At 40.7% G+C, this 13,759-nt stretch overlaps 1 protein-coding gene across 2 annotated transcripts in view; it reads left to right on the top strand.

Annotated features, from left to right (window-relative positions):
- The first annotated feature begins 3,270 nt into the window (after nt 1–3,270).
- Nucleotides 3,271–13,759, top strand: part of LOC110589699 (glutathione S-transferase omega-2) — a 17,248-nt gene continuing 6,759 nt past the window's right edge. Inside the window, exons 1-3 of one of the 2 annotated variants that reach the window (XM_021700264.1) lie at nt 3,271–3,379; nt 5,429–5,651; nt 6,940–7,041. In XM_021700264.1, the coding sequence (XP_021555939.1) occupies nt 3,321–3,379; nt 5,429–5,651; nt 6,940–7,041 (384 nt within the window). In that variant the 5' untranslated portion in view covers nt 3,271–3,320. The remainder of the gene's footprint in view (nt 3,380–5,428; nt 5,652–6,939; nt 7,042–13,759) is intronic. The other variant, XM_021700265.1, reaches the window with a different exon arrangement.

Here is a 13,759-nt window from a genome sequence, read left to right on the forward strand (position 1 = left end):
AGAGAGCACAAGTGGGGAGGAGAGGGAGAAGCAGGCTCCCCACAGAGCAGGGAGCCCGATGCGGGACTCGATCCCAGGACCCTGGGATCATGACCTGAGCCGAAGGCAGACGCTTAACCGACTGAGCCACCCAGGCGCCCTACACTCCCATTTTAGAACGTGACTTCCCCTACACAGATATACTTTTAATAAATAGTATCTTCCAAATCTTAGAGTTGGTTTCCCTTAAAAGGTGGCAATGAGGAGAAGAAAGTTGGAAATACATTCTTTTCTGGCATAGTAAAAAGGTGATCCAGTAACCTTCCACTTTACAAGTGGAATTCCCAGTTTGTCCATTGCTAATTCTATCATCGTCAATATAGAGCAGGGATGGGCAAACTAAGGCTAGCAGGCCAAATCCGGTCCACTGCTGGGTTTTGTACAGCCCAAGAACGAAGAATGGTTTTTACATTTTTAAATGGTTTTTTAAAATCAAGAGAAGAACCATAATTTGTGCCACAGGAAAATTATATGAAATTCACCAAGAGTGAGCCCTCATGAAAATTGTGGACTTTGAGCAATAATGTATCAGTGCAGGCTTGTTGATTGTAAAAATGTATCTCTCTGATGGGGGATGTTGATGGTGGAGGAAGCTGTGTTTGTGTAGGGGTAGTGAGTATATGGGAAATCTCCATATATTCTCAGTTTTGTGGTGAACCTAAAACTACTCTAAAAAAAAGTCTTTTAAAAATATAAAATTGAAATTCAGCATCCATAAATAATGTTTTATTGGAACACAGCTACTCCCGTTCATTTATATATTATCTATGGCTGTTTTCACTCTAAAATGTAGAGGTGAGTCGTTGAGACGAGATGGCTGGAAGCCTCAAGTATTTACTATCTCAACTTTTACAGAAAAGTTTGCCCATCTCTGGTATAGATAAGATTCTGGTTGGAGTCCTGCCCCAGGGGTTGAACTTCCAGGCTTCATAATCCTCCCTCTATCTCTTGTTAGTTGTGAGGTTTTTGACGGGTGACTTGACCTTGCCAACGTCAGCTTAGTCATCTTTTAAAATGAAATTATAGAATTCTAATAGGACTATTTTAAGGATTAAATGAGTGAATATACATAAAGCACCAAATACGTGTAAATAATCATTTATTTTGATTTTAACAATTTCACATTCCTCTTATGGCCCTCCCCTTTAGAATCTGGATATATTTTCTCTCAGCTCTTTGAAATCTGCTTTCTTTATGTGGGGATACATTTGTCTGCCTGGGAGTCATCTGCTTGTCTACCAGAAAATCCCCCATGACATGGTTATGTTTGTTGCTTTCATTTTACCACCAATTTGTTCTTCTTGATCAAATTAGCTCCAGAACAGTAGTCATCCTATTACTTTATCTGTCTCCCAAAGCACAAAATTGTTAGCTAGCACGTCAGTCTATCTTTTCCAATACCAGATGTCTTGCTGACATATATGCATTTTATTTTCAGAGAACATTTATGCAAACATTTTTGCCATTCTCCAATTCTCATAAACTGACAACTACTCAAAATCACACGAAGTCACTCTGACTTTGCAAAAAATGTAACTGAGTCACTATTCTGAAGATTTTAAAAGATTCTTATTCAGTAGAAAAAAAATGTTAACCTATTAACCAAGAATTTCTGAATAGATTGGAATTCCAAAGGCCAGCAGTTACCCATTCATAAGTTACATAATTAGGTTCTGTCATTTTAACAAAGCTATTTAGATTCAGCTAACGTATGAGCAGCTATTATGTGCTATATCTTTTCCAGGACTTATATTCTTTCCTCTTCATACTGTTAACCGCCTTTAGAGGTCAAGACAATAAGTCAGGCTTTAGACTCTTAAAGTTCTTTGACCCCATTAGCTGGTCACTTTGGGCAAATAATTTCATTTTTCTGAGGCTGTTTTCTGTTGTGTAAATTAGGAATAATACTAGCTGCCTGACTGAGTAGTCATGGGAATCAAATAAGGTAGTCGATGGAAATCCTTTAGTGTAAGTGGGACATATCATAATTTTCTTTCCTTCTTTACCTGTCAGTCTTATACAATCCATCGACAAACAATTCCCATTTCAACTAAGTCGTGTAAAATTAAAGGAGTTATTTTACCACCTGCTGAATTTCAGGATCTCAGCCTATGAGGGTCTGAGCAAAGGCCAGCTACCTCTTTTATCTAAGATAGATGGAAGAGCCATCCCAGTGGCCCCACATTGCTGGGCTGTTGGCCATGTTTTCCATAGCAACCAGAAAGAGTTTTCTCTGAAATGTATGCTGGGGCTGAATTTGTTTCTGCCTCTAGGTAAATAATGTTTCTATTAATCACCTGTTTTCCATAGCTGGGGCAAAATCTCACAAATAGGGCCAGAACTAAGGTGAAGCAAGTGTGGGGTCTAGGGCACAAAGTTTAAGGAGGTACTCACTCTCAGGGTTATGCAAGATCTCAACACTAACAAATTTTTCTTCCTTATCTGCTATATGCTGAGGAAATTTGGCTTTATATAAAACAAATCTTACTCATTATAGGGAGGTTGTGTCCCTATAGGGAGATGCAGGAAGAAGGGCTTAGGGCGCGAAAGAAAACATCATTACCCTGATCAGGTTTTATTAAACTCCTTTGAAGGACATGCTGGAGTTCAAATGCCCATTCTTCAGGGATTTTTTGATGTGGAGGAGAGACCCCACTGAATGCGCTACCCACGTGTTCAAGGCAAGGGGTTACTTTTCAGGGGTTTCTTGCCCACTCCCAACTCTTAGGCTTCCAAGTCGAGGGATGTGCTCTCTTGCTTAAGGTATCCTGGCTCCCGTCCCAGATCACTTCCCCTCTGCCTCCTTCGCCACCCTACAGGCCCCCGCCCCCATCCCTGAGCTCAGGCGCTCAAAAATTGAATTTGGGGCAGGAGGGGCGCGCTGGAGCGCGGCTGTCCTCGGAGCCTGCGGCCTCGGCGAGCGTTCCAAGCTTCGCAGACGCTCGGAGATCATGGAGGATGCGACTAGGGCCTTGGGGAAAGGTGAGCCCCCTCGACAGCGGTCCCCGGACTGGGGGCGCCGCGTGGCTGGGAAAGTTGGCTCTGGAGAGGGGGCTGCTCGGCGCGGCGGGGAGGGATTTGAAGGGAGCCTCTGCACAAAAGCCACATACAAATGGGTCTTCTCGGACGCGGGAGGTGGTGCGCGCGCAGTTCTCCTGGGGTCCCGGGGAGGCGAGTGAGCCCCTCTCCCGGTGGACTTACGGGCCCCTGCCTCCTCCTATCCCCCCACAGGAAGCCTGCCCCCGGGGCCGGTCCCAGAGGGCCTGATCCGCGTCTACAGCATGAGGTTCTGCCCCTACGCGCACAGGACGCGTCTTGTCCTCCGGGCCAAAGGCATCAGGTGAGAAGCCGGAGGCCAGAGCCGCACAGGCGCGCGGGGTGTGCAAAATCCGGGGCGCCCTGCTCAGACTTCAGAGGGGCTCCTTGTGTCCCTTGCTTCTGAGGCAAAGTCAGTAAAGGGTTAGCCAAGGGCGGGCTCTGTAGCGGGCGGTCCTGAACTGCCGAGCTTTCTTCGGAGCCGTGTCTGTGCGTGAAACTTTGAGGACAACTCAGTGCAAACCTAACGGTGCCTCCGGCGAGAAGCCTGCGTGCCGCCTCGCTGCCGAAGGCAGGGCACGGCGGAGGCTGCCCAGGCCTTCTCGGACTGCTGCAGCCTGAGGGCCCCCGCCCCCCGCCCCTTCAGTGCACTTGCACTCACTTACTTCACGGCGCTTCCCTCCTCCCACATTTTTGTTTCTCCCTCTTTCCTCCACGCTACCCAGCCCCACTTCCACCGCTCCCCCGCCCCCAAGGCTAAATGTAAGTTCTTGAGGGTAGGGCTTTTGTCTCTTTTATTCTTGAGCTAGAAGAGAGCCTGGTGAAAGGTAGGTGTTTAAACATATTTTTTGAATGAATGAATGAACAGATAGTTCCAAACAATTACATAGAAAAGAACTTCGGTCAAGAGGCGTCTTGAAGGTTCTGACATCCTTGAGAAATAGGTACATTTTCTTCCAGAAGGAATTTTGTGAAACCAGCACCTGTAGAGGAGGTCTGTATATGGGAGGCAGAGCCACTTTGCTGGAATAGGGACTGGTTGGGGGCGGGGGGGGGGGGGTGTGTGCAGCTAGCCTCAAAGCCAAAGTGAGGCTTTTGACTCTTGGAGAGTCCATCCTTTAAGGGATGACTTCAGAGTGTCAGATTCATGTCAGAGAAATACTAATATAGAGACATTTTAAACAAAACTATGTAATTCTGCTTTGTTGAGTGTATATGGAATGTATTTCCAGATTCTTCCTTATTGCTCAAATCTCCTTGGCCCTAAGGTTACCTATTTTAAAATAACAGTAGCTTGATGTTTTACCCTTAGTGACAAACTGGTAGCTTAGGAACCAATGTAAATATTTCTTTAGGGCAGGGTTTCTCAGCCTTGGCACTGTTGACATTTTGGGCAAGGTAGTTCTTGGTTGTGTGTATATGTGTGTTTGGGTTGGGGTGGGGTGCTGCCCTGTGCATTGTTGGACATTTAGCAGCATCCCTGCCCTCTATCCATTAGCTATGACGACCAAAAAATGTCTCCAGACATTGACTTGTGTCCCTGCAGATGGGGCCAGATCACACCCTGTTGAAAACCACTGCTTTAGGATTTAAGACCATCTCCTCGACTGAGCAAAGAACATACTCATTTGTTTCCTTTAATCTTTTAAACATAGGTGAGCACTTCTGGTAACTTTATAGGCTTGAGCCTCTAATAATAATTAATAATGAGAAGAATAAGAGGTTATTGATGCTTATGTACCTAGCACTGTCCTAAGCACTTTAGACATACTCACTTATTCAATCCTCACAACAATGCCAAGAGATGGGTACAATTATTATCCCATTTTACAATTAAGGACACTGAGCACAGAGAGGTTAAGGAATTTGGCCAACATCACAAGCTAGACTGTCCAGACCCCAGGCACTCTGATGCCAGAATTTGAGCTCGTAACTGCTGACATTTGCCATATTCTGTTGTGACCTGTTAATGTCAGATGTGTATTTGCAAGCTCTAAAATGCAGGAGACCCTGTAATGCTGTGGTTGAGTGTGTGCACTCTGAGTCAGACTGCCTGGCTCTCAGCGTGGCTCTGCTGTCTCCTCAAAGTGATAATGGGCAGGAAGTTCAAACTCCTGGAGCCAGGAGTCACAAGGAGCACGTGAGACAAGGCAGAGAAAACATTTAGCACATCTTAACTATGTGAATGAGACAAAGATGTTGCTATGTATTTTTCTCTGGAGAAACTTAAACTTCGGAAAACTTATTGCAAACTTAAATTTTATAAATTGATTGCTTCTGCTTTCGGGGTGAGTGTCTGCCTGCATAAGCCTCTCATTCTTGTTCTGTCTTGTTTTTCCCTTTGGTTTTTAAGACATGAAGTTATCAACATTAACCTGAGAAACAAGCCTGAGTGGTACTATACAAAACACCCTTTTGGCCAAATTCCTGTCCTGGAGAACAGTAAATGTCAGTTGATCTATGAATCTGTCATCGCTTGTGAATACCTGGATGATGCTTATCCTGGGAGAAAGCTGTATCCATATGACCCTTATGAGCGGGCTCGCCAAAAGATGTTATTGGAGTTATTCTATAAGGTATATCCAGTTTTTTAAAAAAGTCACATACATACAGTCCATTTTATTTAGTATGGGTTTCCCAAATGTCAGTTCATTTTTAAAGTTAAATCATTGATCTAATTGTTTTTGTTTTAATACTACCTGCATCTTAGGAGGGTAACTAGTATGGAATAATAGTAGAGCTGTCACCTCTAATATTAAAGATTAAAGGCTTGACTGATAGGCTTTTTTCTATTTCAACTAGCAGTCTCAAGAGGTATGGATATGGCATGGTTATGATGGTGTGACAGGTAGTAGGAACGTTGAAAGAGCTGAAAACTGGTAGTGTGTTAAAGTTTAAACTCTGTGCTCTACTCTGCCTAAAAATGCAGCCAGAGCTTTATCACTCCAACTTAACAGGCCAACACCCACATCCAGGCTCCCCACCTCAGGTACAAAGGTACAAAGGTACAAAGAGTGTTAAACTTTCTAAAGTTTCAGGTAAAAAAATGTTGGGGTGTGAAAAAGGTAATGCATGAAAGGGGACTGCCCTTTATGCGGAGCAACAGTGCCAACTGTCCAGGAAATGTGAGGAAGAGAGAAAAGGGGGTACCTGTTGATAATCCAAGAAAAAATGATGGGGAAATTTTATGATAGTCTTTTTTTTTTTTTTAAGATTTTATTTATTTATCTGACAGAGAGAGACACGGCGAGAGAGGGAACACAAGCAGGGGGAGTGGGAGAGGGAGAAGCAGACTCCCCGCTGAGCAGGAAGCCCGATGTGGGGCTCGATCCCAGGACCCTGGGATTATGACCTGAGCCAAAGGCAGATGCTTAATGGCTGAGCCACCCAGGCACCCCAATGATAGTTCTCTTTGAAAAGAGATAAAGGAACTCAGGGGCCTCAATGGCTGACATAGCTTGAGCATTTATGCTGTACCAAGTGCTATCCTACCTGCTTTATACAAGTTAACTCATTTAATGCTCACAAGTGACCTTTAGGGTGGGTACTGTTATTGTATCCATTTTTCAGATGACAGCACTGAGGCTTAGGGAGGTTAAGTGCCCCGCCTCAGATTGTACAGCATGGAGTAGCTGAGCAAGTAAGGAGCACTGGAGAACTGCTTTTAAAGCACCCTGTTTTACCATGGTGTCGTGACAGTGGATTTCTGGAGCCACAGGGATGACCCTCTGAGGAGGTGGGGAGCCTGGATGTGGGTGTTGGCCTGTTAAGTTGGAGTGATAAAGCTCTGGCTGCATTTTTAGGCAGAGTAGAGCACAGAGTTTCCTCAGACTTCTCCACTAAGAACCTGTGTTCTCTGATTAGGTCCCACATTTGACCAAGGAGTGTCTGGTAGCATTGAGATGCGGGAGAGAATGCGCTGATCTGAAGCTTGCCCTGCGTCAGGAATTCTGCAACCTTGAAGAGGTACAAAGAGAGGTCCCTCTCCTGGTCAGTTACAGTGGAAGAAGCAATACAGGGTCACTAGCCTGGTCACTCTGACACCCTCTGCTTTCCCAGACTTCTTCTTTCTGCAGGTCTTTGATAAGTTCAGCTACTAGTCATCTAATTTTAATTTGTGGGTGCTTGCCCTCCACTCACCTGCTATAAAATTATTCTTGAAAATGTGGCAAGGAAACAATAGCCAAACTAGGGAAAGAGCCCAGATGTCCATCGACAGATGAATGGATAAAGAAGATGTGGTACACACACACACACACACACACACACACACACACACTGGAATATTACTCAGCCATCAAAAAAATGAAACCTTGCCATTTGCAATGACGTGGATGGAACTAGAGGGTATTATGCTAAGTGAAATAACCCAATCAGAGAAAGACAGTTATCATTTGATTTCTCACTCATACGTGGAATTTAAGAAACAAAACATAGGATCATAGGCGAAAGGAGGGAAAAATAAAACAACATGAAATCAGAGAGGGAGACAAACCACAAGAGACTCTTAATCATAGGAAACAGACTGAGGGTTGCTAGAGGGGAGGGGAGTGGGGGATGGGGTAACTGGGTGATGGACATTAAGGAGGGCATGTGATGTAATGAGCACTGGGTGTATTATAAGACTGATGAATCACTCAACTCTACCTCTGAAACTAATAATATATTATATGTTAATTAATTGAATTTAAATGAAAAAAATAGTGAAAAAAACCATACATAGCAAATTTTCTTTATCCATCACCCATCATAGGACATTTAGGTTGTTTCCATATCTTGGCTAGTGTGCATAATGATTCAATAAACATGAATGTGCAGATATCTCATTTGAGATAATGATTTCATTTCTTTCAGATAATATATCCAGAAGTGGAGTTGCAGGTTCATATGGGTAGTTCTATTTTTAATTTTTTGACAAATCTCCATAATATTTTCCATTGTGGCTATACCAGTTTATATTTCTGGTATAAATATATTTATGTCTGAGTTCTCTATTCTGTTCCACTGATCTATGTGTCTGATTTTGTGCCACTACCATACTGTGTTTTTTTAATTCCATTTATTTTTATCTTCTCTAATTAATTTTGAAACTGTAGTTTCAATGTAAAAAATCTTGCATTTTTATTGTATCTAGTCCTAGATATTTTATTTTTTGATGTTATTTTATATGGAAGTGATTTCTTAATTTTTTTTTCAGATTTTCCATTGATACGGTATGGACATGCAACTAATTTTCACATATTGATTTTGTATCCTGCTCTAATATTTATTGTATATTCTTTAGGTTTTTTTTTTCAATATATAAAATCATGTCATTTCCAGAAAAAAAAAGAAAAGAAAATCTGGCAAGGAAGGAGAAAGGCATGTGATGAATTTCTTCCTTTCCCTGAGGTACCGCATTCCTTAAGAAGCTATGCATGGCTTCTGTACTTTCTGCCAATGAAGCTAAGATTTATATTCATTAGGGATTTTATTTGGCTGTTGGTAAAAGGGACCTACCTACTGTAAACTTATTTTATAAGGCTTTATTCTTTTACACAAAAGAGCCAGAGGTAGTGCAGTTCAGGGTTATTTTGATGGCTTTTTTATAGTTACTAGGGACTGAGGATCTTTCTTTCCATCTGTTCTGTCATCTTTAGTACAAGTCTTTCATCCTTAAAATCACAAAACAGCTGCTGGAACTGCAGCCATCACATTCAAGCTCCAGGTTGCAGAAAGGAGAACAGAGGGGAAAAATGGAAAAGGCCAGGCCCCTTTATTCAAAGCCTTTCCCAGGGGGCACCGGGTGACTCAGTTGGTTGAGTGTCTGCCTTCAGCTGGGGTCATGATCCCAGGGTGCTGGGATGGAGCCCCACGTTAGGCTCCCTTCTCAGCAGGGAGTCTGCTTCTCCCTCTGCCCCTCCCCCTGCTCGTGCTCTCTTTTTCTCTCTCAAATGTTAGAATTGTACAGTTGCAGTATTTATAGATGATGAATAATCATCTATAAGAAATGACTCTCAGAAAGAAGAAAAAGAAGCTCTGATTTACACCATTTTCTGATTATAGATGATGAATAATCATCTATAAGAAATGACTCTCAGAAAGAAGAAAAAGAATCTCTGATTTATACCATTTTCTGATTTCAGTGATGTAAATACTCCCACCAAAGGCTGATTTTGACCTACCAATGCTGTGTCTCTAAGCTCAGGGCTGAGAAGAGATGTGATTGGTGATTGGTCAGCTCCAGCACATCACTGAATGACACATTTCCACTTTATCTTCAGTAGCTGAGTCCTAGAAATAACCTGTTAACTAGCCCAGGTTTAGGTAGCTTTCACTGATGGTATTTAAGGACCTCTGAGTGAGTGAGTATTCAGCATTGTTCTAGCAGATTTGAATGTGGTTTTGTCCCATCATTAGCATGAATTATAAATAAAATGTAAGTAATATCAGAATCTGAAACATGCCCATTTAGCTTGAATTATTTGATCCAATCATCTAAATACCAGTATATTGACTCTAGGAGATTCTAGTGAGATAGAAACTTGTCAGAATAATTTTGATAGAGAATGTTCCCTGACTTGTGCAACTCTTTTGCATGGTTTTGTATAATCAGGATTCTGTGAGAGCTGAAAGTGTATTAAATATATGTGGTCTTTCGGAGGGTTAAGCAAGTTGAGATACATAATCTTCGGCCATGTTATTCTCAAGCAAAAGGCTCATTTTACCTTTTACAGCCTTAAACCCTGACAGTTTCTTCTTTTGAAGTAAATGCCCTGACTTTAAAATTTTTTCTTAAAAAATAGCTTCATCCAAATTAAAGGTTAACTGTGCTTGTTCTATAACCACATTTTTCTGTAATAGGTTCACAATTCTTTGAGGTGCACGACTGCTGTTTTCATGATCAAACCAGCAGCTTCCCTGCTTCCTTTCCTGTTCTGAACATTTTCGTGAGTTTTAAAATAACGGGGAGGCCATTCTGTAACCACGCTTTCTGTTTTCAAACCAACTTTCGAGACTTTACTGAATCAACCTCAGTGGTACTCATCTTTTTAGCTTTATTCTTTTTATAACGTGTGATTGATTTCACCATATCAGAATAGCACTTTGAGCCCACCTTCGTTTTTATCTTTGTGGATTTGAATGTGCCAGACTTTTCAGCAATGCTGCTTCTGTTCTTTCTCCTCCTCCTCCTTCTCCTCCTCCTCCTCCTTCTTTTTGCCCGTGCCCTCATTCTAAATGTTTTCATTGTGGAAGCAGTCAGCTCAAGTTCAAGGGCAGTGAAAGACAGGATTCGGCCAGATTTCTCTGATGCTTCAGAATTGTGCTCTAAGTCAGTGTTTCTGTGCATAATGAATTCTGTATTCTGGCTATTGCTTGAGCTCCTGCTAGTCATCAGCAGAACTCAATAAAAGTGAATGAGAAGGGCAGTAACATAGATAACTCTGGAGAAACGCTGAGGGAGGGACAACCTGCCTAGTAACTTGAGGCCTTCAGCTTCTGGGGGCCACAGGACACCTGATATTTTTAATTCTTGGCATTCCCCAACCTGCCTTGTGGTATCTCCACGCAAAGTTTCCCACCTCGCCCAATTTGATTACGTGCCTTGTGTGTGCCGCTGTTTGCGTGAGGGCAAATTTGTGTAAGTTGTATTTACAACACCCAGGAGCATCTCTAGTTAAATATTTTCTTGATTCAGAATTTCTCCCATAACCTTAATTTTTAATCTGTCCTTTCTCCTCTCCAGAAAGAATACATTTGTGCCCAGTTAGACCACAGTGTCTTGGTTAAGTTTTGCTATTTCTCTTTTTTAATTTTTATTAACTTCAATAATGAAATTATTTATATGTTGCTTGGTTGTTTCTCTTTTGATGTTACTAGGACAGGAAGGAAAGAAAGTTTATATCTGGCTAACTGTTCATTGAAAATAACTTTCTATAGCCTTTTGTGTATGGCAAATGATTTATAAGCAAAATTTATCTTGTTATCAACTAACTTACCATGTCTACAAACTAAATTCATTGCTACTAGCTATTTTTTATAACAGCTTTATTGACATAATTCACATACCACAAATTCACCCTTTTCACGTGTGCAGTTCAGTGGTTTTTAGTATATTTACATAGTTGTGCAACCATCACCACTAGTTAATTCTAGAACATTTCATCATCTTAAAAAGAAATCCCTTAGTCATTAGCACTGGCTTCCCATTTCTTCAAAACTTCCCAGCCATAGGCAACCACTAATTTACTTTATCTTTATGAATTTACCTGTTCTAGACATTTCATGTAAATGGAAACATAAAATGTTAGCCTTTCATGACCTTCTTTTACTTAACATAATGTTTTCAAGGTTCATCTTTTATTCCTTTTTGTGGCTGAAAAGTATTGCATTGCATGGATATACCATATTTTGTTTATCCATCAGTTGATGGACACTTGAGTTGTTTCCACTTTTTAGCTACTACAGGTAATGCTGCTGTGAGCATTTATGAGCAAGTTTTTGTATTGGACCTATGTTGTCAGTTCTCTGGGGTTTGCTAGCTGATCTAGCCTATCTACTAATACGCCATTTTTAGTTGTAACCACCATCCTTCCAACTGATTATCCTCTATTGACAGAGGCTGACTGGGTGGTTTTAGTGCTCTTGCTGCTTCGGTAACTTCACCCATTGTCCACTTCTGACAGCTGCTTTCTAGGTAAACTAATATTTGCTGTATTTCTGTTAATAGCCTCCCACTATGCCATCTAGCACCATGTAAATAATAGAATAATGATTATTCCTATTATCTAGAGATTAATTTTACTCTTCTCCAATTGTAAAGAAATACTTGTTCTTTAGAGAGAATTTGGAAAATACAGAAAAATATAGAAACTCAGACAAAAAAATCCATAATCCCACTACCCAGAAACAACTACTGGTTGGATTTTTTGTTTTGGACATTTGGACATTTTGGACTGTTTGTTTCCTGTCCTTTTCTGCTATGTATATTTTTATGTAGTTAAAATTGTACTGTATATGGAACTAGGTTTCCATTATGATGTAAAGATCTTCCCATGTTTTTATAAACTCTGTAAATACTTGTTTATATGTATTGAGCATTTATAAGAGAAGCATTATTTATGAGGGTGAAAATTATAAACCTTAACATACATCAGACGGGGAATGGTTAGATAAATTATGTTCATCTTGTGGAATTCTGTACAGCAGTTTAAAAGGGATGAGGTAGATCCATGTGTACTGACATGGAAAGATTGCCTAGAAATATTTAAGTGACTTACACAGTAATGCAGATGGCATGATCCCATTTTTGTAGAAGAAAACAATTGTGCATATGTGTACATATACATGTAAATAAATGTCCAGAAGAATGCCTAGAGAGATACACCTGGCACTCCTAAGAGAGGCTGCTACTGGGAAAGGGATGAGTATGGGGATAGGAAAGAAAAGTGGGTAAAAGCAGGGATGGGGAAGGGCAGGTCTTTGCCATTTAAACTGCTTTCTATCATTTGAATTTTTTTCAAATAATGAGAATGTGTTTCTCTATTATGTGTGTAATCATTAAAAATAGAAAAAAAATCACTTTCATTCTACATAATTTGCCATGTGTATAAACCGGAGTTATTTTATCCAGCACCCCCATCAGGAATATTTAGATTGTTTCTAGTCATTTACCATTGTGAATGGTGCTGCAAGAAACGGCAGCTTTTTTTTTTGCATAAAAAACATTTTCTCTATTTGAGAATGTCCTTGGGTCAGATTTCCAGGAATGGAATCACCAGATCAAAGGGTATGAACATTAAGAGGCTTGAGCTGTGTGCCTGCTAAATTGCTTCCCCAAAGCCTTGTGCTGTTTGCCCCCGACCAGCAGTATATAAAAATTCTCTTTGCACGTCCACTTTTCACTGTGGGGAGATTTCATTAAAGAAGATATTTGCCTGCTTTGGAGAGAAGCAGTAGTTTTTCACTGTTGACTTAATTTGTATTTCTTTGATTGCTAGTGAAGTAGAAGATTTTCCCCCCAAGTATGCCACCTCTTTGTGTTTTGTTTGTGAAAATGGTCTGTTACCCATCTATCAAGAGCTTCCTGATTTTCCTTGTTGATTTGTAAAAGTTCCTCTTAATGAGGTCCTTATATATAAAGGATATTTGCCTGTTTTTCAAAAACACTTGTTTTTTATTTGTTTCTTTTGTTTTTAACTTTTAGTCTGGCTTATCTTATTTATACTTAACAGAAATACAACATTTAGCAATATCGTGCTATATAGGTCTTTCCTGTTGTGATTTCTCCCACAGCTTTTACGAGTAAGAAGTCATCTTACCCGTTAGGGGAAATTAAAAACATCCATTTATATTTTCATCCACCACCCATCACTTTAAAGATATTTGACTTGTCAAGCATTGGCCTACTAGCTTCCCCCTCTACTACTATACACATATATGTTGACAAAAGAAGTAAGTCCATTAAAAGGATTCCAGCATAGAATTTTCAGGATGATGAATGGATAAAGAAGATGTGGTATATATACAATGGAATATTATGCAGCCATCAAAAGGAATGAAATCTTGCCATTTGCAACAACGTGGATGGAACTGGAGGGTATTATGCTGAGCAAAATAAGTCAATCAGAGAAAGACATGTATCATATGACCTCACTGATATGAGGAATTCTTAATCTCAGGAAACAAACTGAGGGTTGCTGGA

This window comes from Neomonachus schauinslandi, chromosome 6 (genome assembly GCF_002201575.2).
Source record: "Neomonachus schauinslandi chromosome 6, ASM220157v2, whole genome shotgun sequence".
In the NCBI taxonomy this organism is placed as follows: Eukaryota; Metazoa; Chordata; class Mammalia; order Carnivora; family Phocidae; genus Neomonachus; species Neomonachus schauinslandi.